Source organism: Dermacentor silvarum, chromosome 4 (assembly GCF_013339745.2).
Source record: "Dermacentor silvarum isolate Dsil-2018 chromosome 4, BIME_Dsil_1.4, whole genome shotgun sequence".
Taxonomy (NCBI): domain Eukaryota; kingdom Metazoa; phylum Arthropoda; class Arachnida; order Ixodida; family Ixodidae; genus Dermacentor; species Dermacentor silvarum.
The window spans coordinates 182099926-182115694 of NC_051157.2; the positions used below are offsets into that span (position 1 = coordinate 182099926).

Sequence of the window (15769 nt, forward strand, 5' to 3'; positions counted from 1 at the left end):
TTCCACTTTTCAGACACTTAGTGGTAGCCCTGACCGTTTATTCTGTTAGTGCTCATGTCAAGTTGGTAAGTTACATATCGGTAAGACATGATTTTGTACATTTATACTAGTCATATGAAGAGCAAAATTTCTGAATTGAGTACGATTATTTTGGAAAAATGATCTTTCAGTATTAAAATTATCTGAAAATTAGTCAAGAAGAAACCGGCCTACCTAGACACAGTAAGGACAAAAGCAGATGAATTCAGGCTAGTGATCGCAAACAAGTATGCAGCTTTAGAACAGGATCGAAGATCAAGATAACACAGAAGTAATGAATGAAACTGTAACTAGGTCGACTTCAGAAGCAGCAATTCAAGTGGCAAGTAAGGCACCAAGGCAACCAGCAGGTAAGCTCTCCCAAGTAACAAATGGCCTAATGAGGAAACGACAAAGCATCAGATAGAATTTGCTGAACTGTCAAAACTGATCAACATGAAGAAAGTAAGAGATATTCGAAATTATAACTTGGGAAAGATTGAGGAAGCCATAAAAATATGGCCTCAGCATGAAATCAGTGAGAAGGAAACTTGGCATAGGACAAGGCAACGTGCATGCTGTGAAAGATGAGCAGGGTAATGTCATCAGCAATTTCGATGATATAGTAAAAGCATCAGAAGAATTCTATACTGACCTGTACAGTACCCAGAGCAGCCACGCTACCTTAGTTCGAAATTGTGATGGACAGAGGCTCCTGATATAACTAGCGATGAAGTTAGAATGGCCTTGCAACATTACACTAATCCATAAGAAGGGAGACGTTAAAGAATTGAAGAATTACAGGCCTATTAGCTTGCTTTCAGTTTTGTATAAAATATTCACCAAGAGAATCAGGACAACACTAAACTTCAATCAATCAAGAGAACAGGTTGGCTTCAGGAAGGGATATATTGTTCTACAACGGATCACATCCATGTCATCAATCAGGTAATTGAGAAATCTGCGGAGTACAATCAACCTCTCTATATGGCTTTCATAGATTATGAAAAGGCATTCAGTTCAGTAGAGATACCAGCAGTCATGGAGGCATTGCGTAATCAAGGAGTACAGGACGCATACGTGGATATATTGGAAAAAGTGGAAAAAGAAAAGGTAAATCATGATTATTGCTATATTCCTTGCGGTGTCATAGAACTTCAATGCATTGCCCTCCTCGCACAAAATGACTCGACTCTCATTTTGTGCCTGTATATATTATAGTTGTTGTTTTCTTAATTCTGGGTGGTTTCGCATCACATCTTGCATGGCCATCAGCTTCATCGGTATGTGCCATGGGTACCAGGCACAATGACAACAGCAAATTCTGGTCACACATATCCCCACTTGAAGTCAACTAGCATGTTAGTATATATGTCATTGCAAGGCTTCAAAATTTTAGCAAGACTATTTTAAAGACGATAGCCCTCAAGTGGGTCGTTGCACTATGGCCTTGAAAAAATGTGCCGTCTAGTCACGTGGTACCAAAAATCACGTGAAAGGCAGAGTGAAAATAGAACCATTACATTTCATAAAATGAGTTGTCATCGGGAAGATGTCGCAATGCTTTTGCATTCATCCACCCAAGTGCCCTTGACTTTTTAATATATTACGACACATTTTCCATGCGCAGTGTCGCTACCAAGGCCTTATGATTGGTTTGCCTTTTCAACTGGTTGCCATGATCAGACCTTCCTGTAAATTTTCACGGTTAATTTTAGCTTGTATTCCGTGCTCTTGTGCCACCAGTTTGAAAATTCACCCTTACCAGTTTCAAATGCTGATAAGTTGGCTTTCTTGCTTTAAACCCAAAGGTCATAGCAGGGCTGGCCGAAAAACTATAGAGCATGCAAACTGATGCATTCTTAAATTTATCTTTTTTTTTATCTTCTCTTGTTTTCTTAACTTTTGTGCCCTTACCCCATCCCCCTGTTCAGGGTAGCAAAACAGGCACTTAATCTGGTTAACCGCTCTACCTTTCACCTCTTGCTTTCTCTCTCTCTGGATAGATAATCATTATCTAACATTGTAAAAAAATATTTTCACTGACATACACAACTTTTCTGCGGTATGTCCCTGTGTTGTCTGGTCTCGATATAGCTGTTTCTGTAATTACATTCTCAAACATTCAGACCCGACATCAAGAAGAAGAAAACAACCCATGAAGTTGCCATAAAAGATTTCCTTCCTGGCACTTTCCTCGAAATTCCAATAATTATCCATAGCCGGCTTTCTCTCTGATTTGCAAATTCTGTGGTCCAACCTAACTTGATGTTTAACAATCTTTCATTCTGCATTCTCCAGATCGCTTCCAGCACACTTGCACTACTTCAATGCTGAGAAAAGTTTCAGTGCCATCTGACTCAACTTTGGTTAAGAATACCAAAGTTGAATACCGGCAAACTTAAAATTTGTTAGTAAACAGTTGGCATAAAAAATTATATGTGGAATCTGAAAAAACCTGAAAAGTATTTATGAGTCCTGGTATTTCGACGTCTAGGCCATACAAGTAGTATATACAAAAAATTCAGATCCCTTCCCCTGTCGAGGAAATGGAGGCAAGTGAAGCTTGTAGGAAGACGACGCTGCCGCAGGCGTTACGCTTCATTTGCCCTAAACTCGAGGTCGGCGGCCTCGTCGCTGACCTTTGACCTTAACATCGCGCTCCCGCAACTCGGGGTCCGCGGCTCTTCGCTGACGTTTCGCCTGGGCTTCGGAAGCCCTCACGCTAGAATCGGCACGCCGACGGCGAGCCCTTTCCCGAGCGAGTTCGCGGCGCCGTTGCTCAAACGCAGCCTGCTCATCGGCAGAACGCACCACGTGCGGTCTTCCCATTCGGGAACCTATAGACGGATCTGCGGTGAGGGAAGCCCGTCGGAACGCGCGCCAACCCCCTTCCCTTTCCCTCCCCGCGACACACCAAACGACCCTAATAGGTCGCGCGCGTCACGTGATCCGACGCAGCTTTCCCCGTACCTGCTTTCTTTTTTTCCTTCTTTATTTCTTGTCCCTGGCTCAAACCAGCACATCCCCGGCTCATACCCGCAAATCCAATGCAGGTATGCGCCACACGTGACTTTTTGCGTGACTACGCCGCCACCGAAATCTGTAACGCAATATAAGCTTCGCTTGAAAAAACACAGCACTGCACAGTTTTACTGGTTATAGTACCTAACTGCTCGGAAATGAAAATGTTTTCTCAGATCTAACAATATGTCAACTTGTGACGCCGACTACACTACTCCCACAATACAAAAGTGCAAGGCAGTTATCTACCTGCACTCGGTTTCTCACCATCTCAAGAAGGCTGGTGGTAGGTATGATGTGATCATCAAATACACCACTATAAAAAAAAAGTCGCAGTTTCGCCCGGAAGGCGAAGCATCGATTGCGACAGCAAACTCGTGTACAGCTACACAAAGTAAGGATAGTAGTTTTATCGGCCGTATAAACTTGTAAACATAGGCACACTAAGTGAACAAACATGACGTGTCACGCATGCACAAGCAAAGGTGCACACATCTCACTCGATGACCGCGGAAACTGGCTGTCAAAACGCTGGAGGGCGTCAGCAGCAGCGAGCGAATTGCGCTTCCTGCCGGCGCTCGCATCAACGCGATCTTAGCCACGAAAACACAGGGAGGGCGGGCTGTGCCCCCGCGGCACAGAACGCCCCCCCCCCCCCCCCCCCCACACACACACACAGGCTTCCCGCCCAGCGGGAGCGCGCGGCCCCTCCACCTCCCACCCTCTCTCTGGAGCGTTGTGCGCCACTGGAAGGCTGCGCGCTTCCTTCCCTCCCCTTGCATGCGCGAGCCGCGACTGCAGACTCACGGTCGCATGTTTTCGCTCGCACATACAGCATACGGCGCGCGACGATTCTATTGCCCGTTGACTTTATACAGAACCTCACGGCGACGGCAGAAATGCGCCTCGAGTGTCCATATAATTGCTATTGCAATAAAACAATTTCAGCCACACTCGTGCGGCCATTCAGGGAAAAGCTAAGGGGTCCTGTTTAGTGGTGTGCAAATATTCTAAACTTTCGAATAACATATCCAATAGTGTCCTATTAAATTCGCTCAAGTCGAATGGTTACTATCCGTAAATGTTAGTATTTTTATAATACTTTTTCAATATTTCAAAACGTCAATTGCACCTAAACATGAAATTGGAGCAAAAGTATGGTAAACTTTCCCGCCAGTGGGCATAGTAAGGACATAAAACAGGAGAACTTTCATAGTGGAGCAGACTATGTCACTTAAGTAGCCATACTTTACAGGCTGTACAGTCATCATTTGCACTCTCTGAAGAGCCCTGTGCATGCGAAGAAACTTGTTTGCTCCTAATGCTCCATTTGTGTGTTTAATAAACAATGCTTTACAAAGTATTATGCAATGGCAGAAACTTGCCAACTTTAAGATAACTGGGATGTGAACATTGTTTTATATTAATGGCAATAATGGGTGTTCACGAAAAGTATTCAATATTTGATTTGATTCGCTTCTGTCCAACATTCAATTTGGTCTCAAAAACCACTATTCACACACCCATAGCTTAACACTCATTTAGTAGTAAGAGTATAATTGTGCAAGTATGTGGTAGAACCTTGCACCTTATTACTGCCATGTTCGATGGAGAGTGAAAAGCTTACATTTTTTGCTGGGTTTTCAAACCGCCATCAATGCTTCAGCAGTACCTGTGACCACCAAAGACTTAAGGAAAATTATCTTTATGCATAGCTCTCACGATTCACTCGGTAGCATGTGAGCAGAAGGCAAGACCACAACAGAGCCAGAAACACTTGTGGAAAAAAAAAAGGCATTTTATTACAAAGCAAAGATTGTTTTGTAACTCTCACTCAGTGGAGCATGTGGGTGGTGTGTATGCTTCGAGCAGACAGGACTACAAGGTGAACGGGCGGCACAGCACACTCCACGTTACATACTTAGCAGGCAATGCTGCTGAAGCTACGCATGCAGTGCATGTCAATGAAATCTCGCACTACGCAATTTTGCAGTGCAGTTGTCATTGGTCTGCAGACCCTTCCCATAGAATAATTACTTTGTATATATTAGAACTAGAATTTGTCGACACGAGGTTACGTCGAATCACGTATTATTTGTGCATTTTCGTGCTTCCAGTGTGCGACATACTATGTATTGGCTGCTACTGTCATCAGTGCGCTGTGGTCGCTGGTCGACGAAACGTGTCACTCCACTCGGCCAGTGGCAAAGAGGTGCACATTTATGAAAGACTTCCACGTAATAAGGCCTATTTGTCGACACAAAAGTTGGTCTTGATACGACATTGAATGACACGCCTACATATTTGATGCACTAGTTTTAGGTCATGCATATGACCTAAAAATCCCTCTAGCATTCATAACATTGCCTGCTACGTATGAAATGGAGTATAGTAGATCACCAGGCTTTACAAGAGGAGTCGAAAATGAAGTGGGGAAAGAAGGAGAGAAAGAATAGTCAATAGAAAGACAGAAAAGGAAGGAAACGACACAGTGGTGGTGGTAAGAACATATTTTGCATAAAAATGAGTGAACTAAGGGCTCCTGTCACTGCAGCACATGGTCCTCTCAAAATGGAAAAGCAGAAAGGAAGGAACGGTAAAAAAAAAGGAGAAAATATAAACAGAAGAACTGAACAGACAGAAGTAGGCGAGAGCAGTCCCTCCGATTAGCGGATACCATAGAACCTTCCTTGTTCAAGCACAGTTCAAGGGTGACCACTGCATGTGAGCAGAAAGGCACGTCTGCTGGAAGTGTGTTAGAGTGAATGAGGACCTGCGTGTCCTCTTCCTCGAGTCATTCACCAGGGAGGCACAGTGCAGAAAGAACAAACAAACAGGCTCATAGCCAGTACTGAGCACAGCAAACAACAAAATGGCACAGCAGAAGGCAACATGTGAAAGCACCGTAAGAGCCTTAAGCATGTGCTTCCTTGCTGTCACTTTTTGAGCCTCTTCCAGTTCAGTTGTTCAAGAGCCTAGTTAAAGACAACAATGGTAGAAATACGAGATACTTTGGTGCAACCATTTTCCTTCGTCTGCCTTTGTTCACCTTGCGATGGTTGTTTGCCACTAGGATGTTTCGTGCTAAGCTGCAAGTAGTGCAATGTCTTGCTTGTATGCAGTATCTTTTTGTTAAATTTTGTAAAGACACTGCAATACAAAGTGGTCGAAGGCAATAGCCCTTGTTCAAGATACTCCCTCACTATGTTCCTCACAAATCAAAATAAAAAAGCAACACTGGGAACAGTTATTTTAGGGAGAGAGAAATAACTACTAGTCCAGCTCCTGCCAGCATTGTCTGGCCCTTTTAAATTGAGAGTATAGCTTTGCTGCAGTTTAAGAGGCATGCGCACAGTTTCGACCCAAGGGTTACAATGCGGACGCTACAAGCTGGAAAGCCTGAGCACTTTCTAGCTACAACTTGTGTTTCACAATCACACACTGGTACAGTTCACTGGGAATTTCCCGCACTGGGGCAGAACACGTGTTCTTTGCTTTTGAATTGGATCAAACACACATACAGCATGTCTTCATGATGCCTTGGAAGTGCTGAACAGCCGAAAGAGACCGCTATTGCAGCCAGTTCTAAAGGTCCAATCGAAGAGACCACCGATGTGAAAAGGCAGGATAAAAAGAAAGAACAAAAGATAAAAGAGCTTGAGAGTAGTGGACAGAGAAGAAGAAGAAAAAAAAAGAAAACATTGCATAAGGGGGCAGAGATTAGCTCCTCTTGGCCTTAGGACTGGCGAGGTGGCGAGAACGGAGCTCCTTCTTAGCGTTCTGGTCCACCTCGGGAAGCTCGTTAACATCCTCGTCTGCTGCTCGCTTGGTGGCTGCAAAACAATGCAAGCACAAATGAGACTGGCATAAAAAGACTTACGCCAAATTACTGCTCTTTTTCCCTCAGCTATGAGTCATACGCAGCATCGCAATGTGTCTGATTTGTGTAATATATACTCAGTGAAGAAAACTAGCATACTAGTCCGACGATATGCCGAGCTGCCATGCAAGTACAGGAAGGCTTGTTACATGCATGTCAGACAGGCAAATTAAGCGTCACTTTGAGCGAATCCACTTCCCGTTAGTGCCCCTTGCAGGCTGTCACATACAAAGGTTTAATGACACTCACTGTAGAATGCTATTGTTGGCATGAGCATTAGTTTAAATCACTTCACTGCATTGAAGTGTGTGTAGCCTCGATAGCAGTGCTTCAAAAATAATAATATTCAATGCTATGTCGGTGCTAATTTTGAACCCCCACCCCGATTTCAAATATTATAAATGTCTCTGCGTCACATGCAATGAACACAACACTGTCGACACTTGACCACTTTCAGCACTTTACTTCCAAATGCACAGTACTATGCTGTAGTATACAACATGCAGGCTCATTTACCCGACACTGCCACTAATTCTAAATTACACTTCCCTTTCCCATGCAGCAACACACTGCCAGATTGACACACAGCAGTAAAGTGCCCTCACTCAAAAGTCACTAAATGTGCCCCTCTGACTGGGGTGTTAGGCAGCTGGAGACACTTTGTGGCATTGACAGTCACGCCATGAGCAAAAGTCAGCTCCCAAACACGTACACACACCAACGGCCACCTTTTCTGGGTGCAAGGTGCTTCTCCACACACCTTTCTAGATGAGCTGTGTAAAGTGAAATCTTCTATATTGCAAATATGCTTGCAGTATGCAAAGTGTTCTAAGCTAATGCTGAGGATCAGCTCAGTGACTTTCTTTCTTGGAATCTTCCTCGTGCTCTTGGACCTCGTCATTTACTTCGTGTCATTGGCCGCCTCAACTCGTACAGTCCAGTCATCCTAGCCAGCAACATAACTTCCTTATTCTTCAAGCGTACAGTGTGTGCACCATCCACAGCATGAAAATGTCACGACGGCCTTCACTATCCTGGGCTTCCACGCATCCAACACACTAGAGCATTGCACACTAGTGGTCTGTTGAGTGCTATGCGCAAGTTGAGAATAATACTGGCCTTTCATACTACACCAGAACCTGAAGAATTTGTTCAAACAGGGCTGAGTCTGAATTAAACAAACACCGTTGGAAGCAAAACCACAATGCATTCCATGAATTCGCGCACGGCAACTGCGTTGAATTCACTCGGATGCATTGCCTCAAAGAAGTCACCACAGAAAATCGTAAGTATGTAGTGATGCTCTTTGGCACGCAGGTTTTTCACATTGCACGCAGTCAATAGATTGGGCTGATCCAGTTTAACAGCATCTGTCATGTGCAGTAAACACTATCACACTGGACATAGTCAGCACTGGCAATGTTCACTAGCATTCACCTTCTGGGACGCCAAATGGCACTTGTCTATAGCAGCATGAGCGCTGGAACACTCCATGCCAGATGAACCAGCAGCTATACCATTTAAATGCCCCTTCCCTCCTAAAATTGTTGTGTTCAAGCAATAATTTTTTTAATTTCAAGGACTTTCAAGCACTTTAAGTTGTTACCTACCAGTACATTTACATACCTGTACATACTGTACAGGCACTTATGCCAGAACATACGTTTCCCTATTAAGATGTGAACTACCTGTCCTATAAAGGTGATGATGAAAAAGGTTTCAAACCATTCAACGTTGAAAGCCGGCAAGAATGCTCATTAAGACACTGAGCCACTCCTCCAAAGTTAACAGGCTTATTGACAGACAGGTATACAGTAGAACCCCGCTGTTACGTTCCCGGGTGCTGCGTTTTCCCGGCTGTTACGTCGTTTTCGGCCGGTCCCGGCACAGCTCCCATAGAACCCAATGCATTGGTAACCCCGCTGTTACGTCGCAACTGTGGGACCGTTCCCACATCATACGTTGCGAAGTGCCACCCCGCGCCGGCCCGAGTGGCCATTTTGACTTTTCATGTCGCTTGGCTTGGTTGCTTGACGATGGCATTGGCCGCCCAAAGTGCTGGGTGCGACATTTATTACGTAGTTTCGGTTTCCGCCAGCAAAAGTATGGCCTTTGATATCCGCTTTTGCTATCTAAAGATGATTTCTATGACGCGTTGCGGCCCTAAAATTGGTTTTGGCTCATAGATGTTCCGTATAAAGTCCAAGGGCGATAACGCCGTCGCCGCGCGCCGTATACTTTCTCTCGCGTGCGAGACGCAGTTGTCGGCTCCCCTCGCAGGCTTTCACTCGCACATACAGCATACGTCGCCGCGCGCCGTATGCTGAATGAGCGAGTGAAAGCGTGTGAGGGGAGCCGACGACCGCGTCTCGCGCGCGAAAGAAAAGCAGGGAGGAAGCGCGCCTCCTTCCGTTGCGCTCGAGGCACCAGCGAGAGAGCGAGCGAGGGGGGGGGGGGGGGGAGGATAGCGGGCAGCGTTGTGCTCTGGCATTCTACTGCGCGGCGGCGCGCGCTCCCGCGGGCCGTATCTTGAAAGCGATCTGCTAGGGGGCAGATTCTACGCAGTGTAGGTGCGTCGGCGGCTCGTGGCTTTGTGCGTGCTGCGTGTTCTCGGCGCTCAGTTTGGGTTGAAGCGATAGACAACAGCACGAAGGTCACTTCGCTCGCTTCTGCAGCGGCGCTTAAGTGCGCGTGTCCGCGCTCATCGAGTGTGATGTGTTCATGTTTGCCTGTGGGCGCTGACACTATGTTTGTTAATAACCGAATGTTTACAAGTTTATACAGACGATAAAACTACTATTCTTACTTTGTATAGCTCATCGCAATCAATACTTCGGCTGTCGGGCGAAACTACTTTTTGTCGCACGTAAGAATTAAAATATTATTGTGTGCAGTTCAACACTGCTCCCATTTCTCACTTTTTCCTGTTTCCTGGCTCTTGCGTTTCCCGGCTCTTACGTTTTTTTTTTACGGTCCCGTGAAAAACGTAACAGCGGGGTTCTACTGTATTAACATTCCAAAGCAAGACAGGGGCTGTAAGTTCCAGATTAAATTTGACCACCTATGGTTCATTGATGCCCACTAAAATCTTGGTCAACGACTGCACACTTCTGAGCACAATGAACACAAAGGAAAAAAAAGACAGGGCAAGCAGGCCTGCTGCACAAAGACCGTGCAGCAATGATTATGCCACAACAAAGAAGGTGGCCCAGGGGCTTCAGAGGTTGGAGGACACAGTACCGATATCGTTCTTCTTCTTTCTGGGGTTTTACATGCCGAAACCAATTCTGATTATGAGGCATGCCGTAGTGGAGATATCGTCTGCCAAAAGATACTAGCGTGTCAGCTTTGAACTGGCGAATAAATAGTATTCTACGACGTTCATTTGACTTCTTTTCCTTCTTTGACTTCTTGCATAGGCTGCCAATATTTGTATGACACTGAACACAAGCCACATTGCATCGAAAGTGTGGTGTGAAATTCACTAAATCTCAACGATCTTATATGAGAACCATTAAAAAAGAAAGGGGGGGGGGGGCATCACATTTCCACAGCCTTCTCGCCTCCATTCATGTCTGGGTTGATGAGGTTTTGTTGAGTAGTCAGTTACTCAACGTTGTAATGAGCCACAGAAACTAGAAGCAGAACACTGTAACAATCATGTAAAACTAATTGAACTTCTGGCTTTTTTTTTTTTTGCATGTAGCTAGGTGCTGAAGAGCACAAAGCGTAGTATTCGTGCGAGGCCTGAATATAAAGCGGCTAGCGGAAAAGCTAATAAGTTTAATAATGACGCAAGTCATCCCACGACCAGATGCATTCACCCACAGTAACCAGAGCCACATGCATCGAAGCCTACAGTACAAGTGCCCCCAGTCGGCCGCCACCACAAGCCTGCCCCGTGAAACGCCACCCGGTCAGAGTTAGTATAGTAACAGAGCAGACGACGAATTAGAGTTCACTACAAAGAAAAGTGCCATACACGTGAGACGAGATGAGACCAGAGTTTTGCTGTGCAGACCAAAAACCATATAGCTTACCTCCGTAACATCAACTGCGTTTCGAGAATTCTAGACAATTTGGACAATTGTTCTGCAACGAAACCAAAGAAAGATAATGCAATTGACATGTAGCAGTAACAGCTAATTTTGTCCAACCCTGCTTTGTAAATTGAGCAGCAGCATTAGACATACTGACGGTTGCAGTAAAGGAAAACCTACTTATTGCACTGCCTAATCAGATGATTCATTTGAGCCGGGAATGTGTCAATGATTATTATGGGCTCTATGTGTATACTCATGCAAACTATACATTTCTAAAAGAAAGATGAAATAAAGAAATGAGAATGCGCATTGTTCCTTTTCTCGCACGATGACTGTGGCAAGTGAATGTGCAAAAGCAAAAGTTAATGCAACTGTATGTGCATATGCAAACACCATTAAAATGTGACCTAGCTAAGCAAAGAAGAACCAGAAAGCATGCATGCATTCATACACTAACAGAAAACTCGCCATTGCCTTACAGCGTAACTTCCATGTGCCTCAGCCATTCATGATCTTTCTACATGCCTTGTCTTGATTCATGCGGCTTATCACTACCACCATCATTACTTCAGCGAAAGCAAGTTGCAACCAACAAGCCCAGCCTCAGCAGCAGTGAGTACTGCTTATCATTCCATGCTTGCATAAAGAAAGGACGGCTTCAGCCACTGGTACAGTAAAATCTTGTTCATTCGACGATCGTTAATTCTGACAAATTGGACTCGGCACTGTAGTCCTGGTAAAAATATGCATTATTTAACAGAATCAAACTAGTTAATTCTGACATATTTGGCCGCACACTAAACAATTTGAGTGACCCTCTTAAGCGCCAAGCACATAGTGTTGCAGAGAAGCAAAGTGAGCATTAGTGTCCAAACGAATTGAAGCTACATTAGCATAATCATCAGTGAGAATCGTCTGGCAATGGCAGGAACATTTCTCGCCCTTTACATTGGTCCCCATCCCATCACGTGGGGCTTTCCAAAAAGCTGCTGTCTTGATGCACAGGCTACGATAAGTTATTGACGTCACATAAGAAATCGAACCAAAGTCCCGCTACGTCTTTTGACCTGTTGTCCCATGACATCCACGTTTCGCGGCTCAAGGTTTACTACCCTTCCTATGCTGCAGCTCCTTGGATGCGCCAAGAGTGTCACGCGCTACGTGACACTCGAAGAAGAAGAGATCGGCCACTGGATGAAGATGACAACATGCCTTGTGTTTACACAGACCGGCTTCCATCTTGGCCAGTGTTTGTGACACTCGTAAATATACTGTGTAAGTAGTTTCTGCTTAGTGCATTTCGAACTGCAGGGTCACCATCCCTGATCACATCGATGGCAACCATGGATTCATCTGCAGTGGTTACAGCGAGAAGCTTTTTTTTTTTTTAATTCACTGCAAGGCAAGTGCTTCAAACCCTCTAGATACAGTGGAATCTCGGTGATACGATCACGGCTAATACGAATTTCCAGATTATACGAATTTTTCTGTGGTCCCAGCCAAGCCCCATTACTTTGCAACGTGCTAGAGTCCGGCTGTTACGAATCGATTTTCTACCCGTGTCGGTTGATACGAATAAACGCCGCCCCACCGACGGCCGGGAAGAGAACAGCGCGCAGTCACGCCCTTTCTCCCTTTCTCTCTTGGTGCGGAGGCGCGGACGCGGCGCCGGACAGCGCGGAGGCCGCGACCGACAAATTGACGCGAAGAATTTGAAGTGGTGGCGCTTTTCTTGCTTTCGTGCTTTTCCTCCTTTTCGGCGACTGCCCATCGGACGGAGTGGCTGCTGTGCTTCGGGCTGCGTTCTTTGTGTTTGCGCCATTTTGCCTAGTCGCAGCGAGCTATGTCTACCGAGATACTATCTCGGCTGATTCGCGCGGCCATACGCCGAGGCTCGGGAGCCTCCGTTGGCGCGTCTACTGTCGACTGCGTTATCGGTGCCGATGGCACAGGGCGATTGTCGGTTTCGCCGCCGGAGTCACACGGTGCAAGATAGCGCGGCACGTAATCCACGGTGCGAGGTAGCGCAGCACGTTCAGTCGGGTGCTCCTCCGCTTCTCCCGCTAATCGCCGTATTTTTCTTGCCATAGGAGGCTTGCGCTTCCGTATTCCGAAGGCGTGCTTAGTCTGAAATGTTTTCTCCAACAAGCGACGATCCATCACTAACCTGGGAGCTCTCAGTAATCCAAATCGTGCGTGTCAAGTGAAGACGCCGGCGTGGTTTACGAAGCCGACAACTGCGGTTGCCATCTTGCCCCTGCCACAGGAGCAACCAATAGAGAGACGCCTTTCAGCACGGCAGCCAATCGGAGGCCGCTTTCATTGGAGGGTCCGTGTGACTACCTATCGCATACCCGCGCTTCTTTTGAGTTTGCGCGTTTGTTACAAGATGGCGACGACGGACGAATTGAGAAGTGGAACGGCGAAACTTTGAGCTTTCGAAGGATACCAAGATGGCGGCGCTCGGTGGCGGGAAATACGAGATATGTCTCCGTGAATTGCGGCGATTTTGTGCGATTTAAAGCTGTTTTCTCGCCCTGCGCACTGACGAATAAATCTTTTTCGGCCACTTTTAGCGCGTTTTCAGCCAAACCATTTTGATACAGCGTAGATTAGGCGTTGCAGATACCGAAACGCGTGGTTTTCAAAAATAAATGTTTCTCGCGATTTTCGCGATCTGATGCTCTCATCCCCCCGTAATTTAGCTAGTTTTAATTGTGTTTCTATGATACGAATTTCGGCTAATACGAATATTTTTCGTGACCCCGTGAGATTCGTATCATCGAGATTCCACTGTATACCACTATAAACGATCTGTTCTCAAGCAGGTCACTGGAAAAAAATATTCGGAATGTACAAGCTGAAAAGTCCAGCTACTCGGATGAAGACTGCTATCACGCTGCTACCAGCTGCGAAGGAAAATCCAAGGCCCTCGCCACTGTGAGTGCTTATCAGTCCCTAGATAACAAGAATTGCACCTTCTGCATCGACATTGTGCAAAATAGAAATGAAGGTCACAGATTTCTTTAGTAAATAAAAGCATGGTGATTTGCGTATTGTTTGCTTGACATATTCGATAAATTACAGCTTTGTTAAATCGGACATTTTTTCCAGTTTAACTGTATTTGCAAGCAGCAGATGGCGATGCCACAAAGATGCAACGGTGCTGCTATCAGTTCAAGAACAGACAAGAAAGGCATGGCTAACTGAGTCTAAAGCATAAACTTTATTCAAAATGCTCGTACTAGGCCTTAAATTTTCAAGTCGACCGACAAATATTATATTTTACCATAATTCGTTATCATTCCATAAAATGAATTTCATTTATAGCTTTTTGACACACTGCCAAACATCATAGAATTCTTCTACAAGTAACACCCTGCACTGTAGGAATTGAACACTGCTTTTTTACTCTGGGTAAGAGTTGTCAATCTTTGGCACATTATGGCCTTTCTAAAAATATGAAACTTTGATGGGAGCTATAGTTGAAATTGGCTGTCCTCCTGTGCCTTTTGAATTTCCCCAAATTGAAGTACACTTTGGCTGGCTCGTCTGCCCAAAGATTTAATGCAGTGAAGGCTCAGAAAATTCTGCTAAACTGCATGGTTTTCTGCTCCAACAGCTATGCTGCTTTAACAATGCCTTCAACTTAGGCACATGCCCGGTAAGTAGTGTATGGCTCTGATTCTTATGTCCCAGTAATATCTCTACCTGTCAAGTTTCAGACATTTTCAATCGATAAACAGTTAAAGTGGGAGGTTATAATAATAGAAGCAAGCAAAAGAAAAATTTTGAGGACGCTTAAGCTTCGCCTTCAAGAGTGGAACGTGATAGCATTCAAAGATCCTTGACTGTTTCTCAAACTTACTGGCAACTGCAACTTATGTAACCGTAATGTTTACCGGGAAACGCTGGTGGTGAACACTATGTACGAAGGCACGCTTTCTGGTAGAAACGTGGCCTCTTTCGTGGGCCGGCCTTCTTTTATTGTTTGCACCTTCAATATTTCAGCCTGAGAAGATTTAGCATAAAAGGCATGCGCTGTCGGTGTTTTGTTTCATGATAATTGTTTGTGGGCTGTCACTCTCAAAATTCCGAGGAATAACTTTGTAAAGAATGCAAGACAAAGTGTGAGCAACTTTAGTGGAAAAATATATTTGGAGGGCCTGCGTGGTTGGGGATGACTTTCTCGGCCGCGGGCGCCAATGCTGACGCCGGATTTTCTGCAACACGGGGCCCTAAACGCTATCGCGTTAAAATTAAAAAAGCAACAAGCAATGACATTCGTCAAATGAACAATTTGATTATTTTTAGCAGTTATTTTATAAAATTTTAAAATTATTTTTAGTGATAACTCTTTAATGAGTGCATACGGCTATTCCGTGCCGAAAGCATCAGCTGTGGACTCTCCAATTTACATTTTCAAATTGTGTAATGTAATGTAACCAGGGAAGTGCATTCCTAAAATATTTTTGTAAAAAAATAAACAAATGATTAAATAAAAATTTGAAAAATGCCTGAGCATCATTTTAATTTTACAACAAAATTGAAGCGAAATGTCGTACTCAGCCAAAAAAAGAACCAACGATCGAAAGGATATGCGCACGACACATCGACGTGTGCTATCTTCACATAAAAGGCAAGACATATTGTAAAAAAAAAAAAAAAAAAACGCTTAATCTTGAATGTTCTAACATTCCTGAAGCATCAGCTGGTGCTACGTCATGGAACACCTCCCTCGGTGGTTGCAGATGCTGCTTCACATCGAAAAACTTTGCATGCACTATGGTCTCTTTCGATATCA

At 44.8% G+C, this 15769-nt stretch overlaps 2 protein-coding genes across 4 annotated transcripts in view; one reads left to right on the plus strand and one right to left on the minus strand.

The window, feature by feature from the left end:
• LOC125945072 (uncharacterized) overlaps positions 1-15769 on the plus strand; it is a 369870-nt gene that overhangs the window by 292634 nt on the left and 61467 nt on the right. The gene's annotated exons all lie outside the window — the stretch shown is intronic.
• The window catches only part of LOC119450816 (translocating chain-associated membrane protein 1), a 45552-nt gene continuing 34602 nt past the window's right edge, over positions 4820-15769 (minus strand). For 2 of the 3 annotated variants that reach the window (XM_049666255.1, XM_037714311.2), the window contains exon 11: positions 4820-6875. In XM_049666255.1, coding sequence (XP_049522212.1) covers positions 6763-6875 — 113 coding nt within the window. In that variant the 3' untranslated portion in view covers positions 4820-6762. Of the gene's footprint in view, positions 6876-10962; positions 11015-15769 lie in introns of all 3 variants that reach the window. The other variant, XR_007466560.1, reaches the window with a different exon arrangement.